This window comes from Populus euphratica, unplaced genomic scaffold (genome assembly GCF_000495115.2).
Source record: "Populus euphratica unplaced genomic scaffold, PopEup_1.0 scaffold337.1, whole genome shotgun sequence".
In the NCBI taxonomy this organism is placed as follows: Eukaryota; Viridiplantae; Streptophyta; class Magnoliopsida; order Malpighiales; family Salicaceae; genus Populus; species Populus euphratica.
The window spans coordinates 97212-106069 of record NW_011500232.1 but is presented as its reverse complement, the minus strand read 5'-3'; the positions used below and the strand labels follow the sequence as shown (position 1 = coordinate 106069).

Here is an 8858-nt window from a genome sequence, read left to right as displayed (position 1 = left end):
TTAATTAATTATATGAAAAATTAACTAATTATACGCAAAATAAACCATCTTATACAGTCATGATCCATATGCAGACCACATAAACCCTAAATAGTACTTTATTCTTTATTCTCTTTTGTTCTTCCTACCTAGGCCTCCATCGATTTGTAAGGTACCCCAGAGACAAGCTCTAACTACAATAAAAAGCTAGACCAAAATCGATCTATCATTTTGTACTTGAGAGATAAAACCACAAATGCACCATAGCTATAATTTGCTACTAAGAGATGAAACCCCATAGCACTCCAGCAATGTCCCGTACCATTTTCCTCGTGAATGCTCTCTTTTTGAAGCTTTCTTTCTCTTAAGAACATGCGATTTTTGGTGCAGAAACAGTTGTAATTAACAGATGCCAGGCATGTTGTTCCAGTGGCAGGAAACCAGGGCCCTTCCACGGTTTGGAACTCCTTCTGTGTTGGAAGCACGAGTAAGTGAAGCATCTTCCTTAACGTCGGGGTCTCTGTTGTCATCAACAATATTAAGCCCACTGTATGGCATTCTATTGGAATTGCGTTCATTTCTGCTTTGACGATACCACTCTGGGAGTGGCTCCGACGATGGGAAGTGATTAAGCAGGCTGATTAAGTCATCATCCATGGAATTCAACTCCTGGCCAGCTGCTTCCTCACTTGGTTTTGTCCCTGAGTAATGCAAAAGCAATTACATTTTCGCATGTATAATTTGAGTAATGATTAAATCAGCTGCAAGAAAATGGAGGCTCTCATAGTGGTAAATTATGGATGATCCAGCTGCAATTTTCTTTTGGAAATGAAGCTGATCGTCATGAATCGCTAAAAGAAATTAGAAACACATACGAATCTTAAATCTTAAAGTTAAATGATCATTTATATAAGTTCATTAAAACTAATTAATATGAATTTATCAACTTCAAGTTTTTAATTTTTTTTAATTTTGTAAGAGTCCATTTGATATTATAATAGCGATTGAAATTTTTTATTATTTAAAAAACTTTAAACATCAACATTTTAAAATGAATGAAAATACTTAAAAAAATTAATTTAAAATAAATAAAAATTAATTTAAAAAATATTTTTAAAACAAAAAAATAAACAAGTTCTAAATAAAATAAAATAAAATATTTGTTGAAAATTCTTTTTTTATTAAAAATTCCATGCAATAACAAATGACCAATAACATTTTTTAGTCCTATGTTAGGGAAAAGTTAAAGATATTGGCAAAGAATATAAAATAATAATAATCATTAGTAGTAAAAATGAACATAAAGGCTTAACACTTAATTAAACTCTTAATATAGTTTTAAAAATTAAACAAATAAAAGAAATATCCCTTCCGAAGATTTTGTGCTTGATAATAAAAATTTTCAAGAATAGATTCAATTATTCAAGGCTTTATATAGTATCAAAATAAATAAATTATTTAATTAATAACCTCCTCTAAAAAGTGAAAGAATAGCTAATTAATGCTACAGAGAGCTACTCATGCAAATAGGGTGAAATACCAAGAGAAAATTCAGTCACCAACTAACCAAAGATAACCATCATAATTACTGCTATGATACAGAGTATTTAACAGTAAACAAAAGAAATCCTGGATTAATTGTGAAAACTTAAAAATAAAAATAAAAGCTTACATATATTTGAGGATTGAGACGAGCTCAAATCATCCCACAGTTTTTCACCACAAGAATATTCGCTACCGTTTCTCGGCAGCAATTCAACACGATTGGTAGCTTCCTCCTTTACAGTACTATCCATCGCACGTTTCCCTTCGTTACATGCCGGCAGCAAGTCATCACTATTTGATTTCCCTTTGAAACGTATAGTCTTAGCCTCCTGCAGTAAAGCATCCAACAAACCGCTATTGTTCATATTGCCTGCCATTCCTTGTTGGCTAGTTTCACTGTTACCGTAGCCGTTGTTGTTGCTTTTGTTGGATGCCTCCTCGAAACAAGCACCACCACCCCAAGAAGTTGTCGGCCCTGGTGGTGTTTGGCCTGAAGGAATAAAGCCAATTGGTTGAACTTGACCCCCCATTATAAGTGAAGTAAAACTCATATTGGTTTCCATATCTACATCATTGTAGAACAGTACTGATGGTGGTGTATTTATCGCGACCGCTTGCCTAGTGGGGTTTTGACTCAATGGATTTGTAGAAAGAGGTGATTGCTGGTACGGCGAAACAGGAGGCAAAGACAGAGGTAAACAGACATCGTTACTGTTGGTATTAGCAAACAGTTTTAACTGATGGCTCGGATTGGAGTGGAATGCAAGCGGACTAAGATGACTCTGCGAAGGGTTCAAGGGAGTTGCGAAACTATTGTTGGGATCAAGGGGTGGAAAACAGAGAATGTAAGGAGATGAGGAGAGTGAGGTAGAGTTGGGTTGTGTTCGTCGGTCTTCTTGGTGGTGAAAGCGAAACGCAGCTGTTTTCGCTTGGAAATCTTGGGGGTATATAGGCAGACCAGCTTTTTGATGTCTTTTCATTCTGGTATTCCAATAGTTTTTGATTTCATTATCAGTTCTACCAGGTAACTGCCGTAATAGAGAAAGATATAATATATCAGAAGCAGAAAGTTACAAAGTACTTGAAAAAAGAGGTGGGACTAAAGATAACTGGAGAGTGCAGAGAAAAAGAGGAAAAAGGGAAAAAGATGGGCAAGAAATCATAATTTAATTTAAGCTCAAGAACATAATGTAAGAGAAGACTTAGTACATCATATTTAATTGGAGAAACTATCATTCTAGATGGCATTTGCTTCTAAAACAAACTAGATAAAAGGAAAATGAAAAAAGAAAAATACAACAACTAATAACAAGGAAGAAAAAGGTCAAAGATGAGAAGGCATCATTCAAATGGTGGAGATGTAAAAAAAAAAATGGCATGAAGCTACATGCACGAGTATATTTACCTGAGAGGCCATTCGAGCCCATTTATTACCATGTTTGGCATGAAGTTCGATGATGATTTTCTCTTCCTCGGGTGTAAAAGAACCTTTTTTAAGATTAGGCCTCAAATGATTTGCCCATCTGAGCCTGCAACTCTTCCCGCACCTCATCAATCCGCAATTCTTTTGCACAGAATTCCAATTTCCTTCTCCATGTTTCTTCACGTACTCTATCAAGATGGCATCTTCCGCTACCGTCCATGGCCCCTTTTTCAAGCCTTGATTGTCCCCTTCTGGAGCTGTAGGCTGTCCACTCTCCATCACTACCACTCTATCAATATTGTTGCAGTTCCTATTGCTCATCATCTTGGATGAATGTCCACACCATCAATACCACCACTAGCTGCTATAGCAAGGCTGAAACTCTTTTGTTTTGTGGTTATGTTTGTGTGGAGTTGTTTGAGGGTTTAAATAGAGCTAAAATCTGTTTATGAGTCTTTTGATTGCGCAATATTAATTGTCCTTGTTTTATTTTCCTTAATGACCATTGTATGTTCTCATTAACATGCCTCTAATGTTTGCACTTTTTTTTATTATTTGTTGTGCTAGTTCTCTCCTCTATCAAGACGTGTGAGAAATACAGGGAGGAGAGGAGGAAGTGTGAAATTAAAGTCCTTTACCTTTTTTAGCTTCTCTTTTATAAGAGTTTACAGATTTAGAGAGAAAGATTAAGATGTAGAGAGAGAGAAAAAAATCTATAAAAAGAAATATGTAACGTCTCGTGGATACGTGTAGGGACCAAATACATAAAGCAAAGTTTATCAAAAAATATGGACATGTAAAATATATAATTTTATATCTAACTATTGAATTGTACTCAATCTTGATAAGAAAAGTATTTAAAAATCTATATAAAAAAAAACATGTAATAACTTTTGGATATGTGTAGAGACTAAATAGATAAAGCAAAGTCCGTGAAAAGTTTGAATATATCAAATATATAACTTGATAAAAATATTTATAATTTTTTATTTGACTATTAAATTATGTTCAAATTTAATTAAGAAAATCTACAAGTTCAATATAAAAAATTAATTAGCTATAACCAATTGGGATCAGAGAGTTTTAAAACTAGATATAAAAGATATTATTTTTGTTATTTTAATTATTTTTTTAGTTGATTTTTTTTTAATTATTTTTTTTTTAACTTAACTTTCAAATGTTTGATTGGGTTTTTTTTATTAGGTTGGTTTTATTGGTGTGTTTTTTTTTTATCTAAGTATTTAATTATATACTTTTTAGAAAATATCAATGTTTTTTCTATTTATTTTTCTACAATCTAGGACTATAATATTAAAGCTTAAGATCCTAGTTTCTATCCACACTACACGTTTATTCTTAGGTGAATATTAAAGCTTAATTCTACAATCTAGGACTATAATATAGGATTTTACGGTACTCTGATATAATAAATCATGTGTATTCTCGAAGTTTTTCTTCTTTTTCTTATTCTCAATATTGTTTAGCATTGCTTTATTATTATTATTATTATTATTCTCAAAAGATGTATTTTACCTCTCTTTTTTGGAAATTATAAGTATAAATCTGAATTAATATTTTCATACCTGCATGGAAATAGCATTTGTAAATACATATTCATAAAGATGCTTTTACAAGCATTAATTGGTGTAAGTTTTCAGATTACAATTGTAATGATTTTGAAATGAGATATTTCAGTTTAAAAGAGTCAAATTTGTCGCTTGTCATTTTTACATTAATTTCTGTGATTCTTTAACTTTGTATTAGCAAAAAGTATATAAAGTTTTAAATAAGATAATAAATATATTCCTCCTCAATTTATTCTTTATTTTCACCATATAATTACTAGACAACAAATTTGCGATTCTTTTATGTGATGTACTTAGATTGTTGTGCCAATGGTAATAAAATCTGTAACACTCATCACTCTTGTTGCATCATCGTCCAAAATCACTTAATTTATTATTTCAATATTCCTTTCAATTTGAGAAGAACCACTTACAATAGTTAGTCATTAAATACATATCATTTATCAGTGCGTGTGTGTTAATATTGATTTATTCATAGAGATGCTTCGACATGCATTCGTTAATTAAAGTGGGTATCAAATGACAATTTATTGTCAAGTTTAATTACAAGAAATCTGAAATTAGATATTTTAGTTTAAAAGAAACAAGTTTTCAGACGAAATTTACATTGATTTTGAAATGAAATGTTTCAGAAAATTAAAAAAAATTATAATAAAATTTTGTTGTTTTAAAATTTTATATTAATTTAATGTTTTTTTTACCAACACAATTTAGTTTTTTAATAAAATATAAATATTTTCTCAATAATTTATTAATTCTTCACTTTGACCATATAAATATCTTTATCCCTCGCTTGACATCATCATTCATAATTATTTAATTTATTATTTTAATTCTTTCAATTTTAAAAGAAAAATCATTATTAATAACCAGTTTTAAATAAGTTAGTTCATTATAATCATGATTATTTATTATCATCGCCGTCATTCTAAAACATTATATTGTTTACATGGTTGATTCATGTTGGAACAAGTCAAATATATTATTCCTACATGATAGAATAAACAAGTCAAATACATGAATAAAAGAATATTAGCCCAAACAATATATAAAAGATTTAAAAATTGAATTATAATAAACACTTCAATTTAATTGTTCATAAACTATTGCATCTTTTTTTGTTTGTCCACCCTTTATATATACATTTACATGTATAAATTCATTAGAGTTGGCTTGCATCCAAGCTATGTAGCCCACAAAATAAATCCTTTATAAAATGTTATCACAAATAATAAGTGTCATTTTAAGAAAAATATTTAGAATTAAAATAAACTCTCTTACCAGGTGATTTATATAGTTAGTTAAATAAAGTAACTCGTTAATATACTTGCTAATAGAACCATAAGTATCTTTGTTTTTGTTCGAGGATCCATTTTGTGAACGCCTTCTAAAATTATCTAACATGAAAAACTTTATATATCTCTCCCAATTGCTTTTAATGATGTAGGAAAGCCTACAATTCTTCCACCTCTCAAATTAATCTAGCTCAATATGTCTTTTAGCGTAGGTGTATGCGTCATATTAGAAATTTGTTAAATGATAATATATAACCAAAAAAATTACAATTCAACATCAAATTAATTTCACATGTTAAAACTTACCTAATTATGCTGTGATTTTCCCAAACTTGCCTTGCCACCCAAGAGTTTGCCTCGTCCCACCAATTTGTTTCTTTGTAATTATTTTCATAAAATAATTAGTTTCTAAATTTAAAAAACATTTTTATTAAAAAAATCATTAACTATGTATGTACTAACCTTAAATTTTCTTCATCAAGCCTCAACCACGGGCATCCATTCATAATACTTTTTAAGCTAGCTTCATTGAAACAAATAAAATTTACATTGATGATTTCATCATCGATGTTATTGTTTACGCAAAATTTTATATTTATGAAACTGAAAATCAATTAATTAATGATGGACTATATTAACACATAATCATTAATTTAATGGTATGTTTGAATTAAATAAATTTTGTACATGCTTAAATCCATTTCGCTATTAACTTGCTAGAATATAGGTCTCTAGTAGATAAGTGACACGAAAAGATTGATGTCTTCTTCAAAGTGTAAGAGTGTCGAAGTAATAAATAACCTGGCAAGACCGAGGTCGAGTCATTAAGAGGTTAACAACAACAACAATAATAAGTCAAAATAATAAATAACCTGACAAGTTCCTTTCATAGTACAAGTGTGGGTTATACTATATGGTTAGGCTATGAAAGTGCTAAGCATTTGTTGTACCAAGTGTTATACAACATAAATCTAGATTAACCATTTAACAAGCAAAGTATTAAAGAATGAACAAGTTAACAAATACAAAAAATCTTAGCATCAAACATTAAAGTTCATGTTGAGTTTACACTATACTTATTCTTACACTATTAGTGTAACCTTTTCACCTTGGCATAACAAACTTAATTAAACATAATAAAAGAGAAAAATAAAAATAAATAAAATAAGAGTATAAATAAGATAAAAGTTAACTAAGTAAAGGAAAGGAAATGAAAAGTATAAACTTGATATTAATGAAAGCAAAACATAAGTAATACAAAAAAATACAAAGAGAGAAAGAAGGAGTATGATCTTAGTGTGGAAATCAAGATGCCTAAATACATGGCAAATGTCTTCTTTTATAGACCAAAATTGAAAACTATTGATTTGATAACTAATTGATGAGTGGGTGGTCAACTCTTAACTAAGTGACAATCTTTATTGATTAGTACTTAAAAGTGCATTTTTATCATGGTTTTATATCATCATTTTGCACTTAAAATATCAATAACTCCTTAACTAAAATATGTTTTATAATAATGTATCTAATAATATAAGATACCTATAATTTGTGGTAAATGTCTATTTTTAATGCAAGTCTATCACATAAATGAAAGGATTGATTGATGACTTGAAGAACTTAAATTGCAAGGATAAAGAGATGGCCAAACTTAGAAAAGAGATGTCGGTGCAATCCAAACCGGAACACTGTTCGGTAATTGGGTCATATATGGAGCTACAGATCTCAGATTTAGGTCAAATTTATATGGATGGAAAGGTAAGACATAGGCCTACAACTTTCATATGGAGCCCAAGATCTAAAAAGGCCATTATCAAGTCCAAATTGTAGCAACAACAAAGAAGCCCGAATCTGTCTTCCAGCCCGAGCACTGTTCGGTATTTTGGCCATATCTAGAGTTCTAGAAGTCCAAATGAGCTGAAATTTTTACACAAGAAAGCTGAGACAATTGCCTACAACTTTCATGTTTGCAACTGGCTCCAATTTTGACGTTATCAATGACGTTTTGGGCAGACAAGAGAAGATAAAGATTGTCACCAAGTCAAAAGTTGGCCACCCACTTATCAATTAGTCATCAAATCAATAGTTCCTAATTTTGGCCTATAAAAGGAGGCATTTGCCATGAATTTAGGCATCTTGGTTTCCAGATCAAGATCATGCTCTTCCTTTCTCTCTTTGTATTTTTTATGCTTTGTTTTCATTAATATTAAGTTTATGCCTTTCATTTCCTTTCCTTTACTTAGTTAACTTTTATGTTCTTATTTTGTTTATCTATTTTGCTTTCTTTCATTATGTCTAGCTAAGTTAATTATGTCAAGGTGAAAAGGTTACACTAATGGTGTAAGAATAAGTATAATGTAAACTTAATATGAACTTTAATGTTTGATACTAACATGTTTTATATTTGTTATCTTGTTCACTCTTTAATACTTTGCTTGTTAAATGACTAATCTTGATTTATGTTATATAACACTTGGTACAACAAATGCTTGGCACTTTCATAGCCCATAATGTATGGTATAACCGACACCTGAGCTATGAAAGGAACTTGATTTATTGTTAACATAAGTTATAATCATGAATGCTTGACGAGATTTACAAGTATTAGCATTAATTGAATAAGATGACTAATGTAATCATGTTAACAATATATAATCTGATTGGAACCTCCTTTGTGTGTGGTTTCCAATTCAATAATAAGAGTTTATACTATACTTGTTTGATATACCATTAGTGGAACCTCTAACCTTGACATTTGTTATTATCATTGTTTAATCGTTACATTAATATTCCATCTCAAAGTTCTCATCTTCTTCTTCTTCTTCTATTTCTTTATTATTATTATTATTAGTACTACTACTACTACTACTACTACTACTACTACTACTACTACTACTACTACTACTACTACTACTACTACTACTACTACTACTACTACTACTACTACTACTACTACTACTACTACTACTACTACTACTACTACTACTACTACTACTACTACTACTACTACTACTACTACTACTACTACTA

General features: G+C 30.2%; 1 protein-coding gene across 1 annotated transcript; it reads right to left on the bottom strand.

The window, feature by feature from the left end:
- Positions 1–381: 381 nt before the first annotated feature.
- MYB101 (myb domain protein 101) lies at positions 382–3226 on the bottom strand. The gene is made up of 3 exons (XM_011008164.1): positions 2930–3226; positions 1652–2552; positions 382–680 (listed from the first exon to the last, which is right to left on the bottom strand). The coding sequence occupies exons 1-3, from the start codon at positions 3224–3226 to the stop codon at positions 382–384; spliced, it is 1497 nt and encodes a 498-aa protein (XP_011006466.1).
- Between the last annotated feature and the right edge of the window lie 5632 nt (positions 3227–8858).

Coding starts and splice junctions, on each gene's coding strand:
- MYB101 (XM_011008164.1), bottom strand. CDS start 3,226: ATGGAGAGTGGACAGCCTACAGCTCCAGAAGGGGACAATCAAGGCTTG. Junction 2,553..2,929: donor GGGCTCGAATGGCCTCTCAG/GTAAATATACTC, acceptor CTATTACGGCAG/TTACCTGGTAGAACTGATAA. Junction 681..1,651: donor GTCTCAATCCTCAAATATAT/GTAAGCTTTTAT, acceptor TGCATTACTCAG/GGACAAAACCAAGTGAGGAA.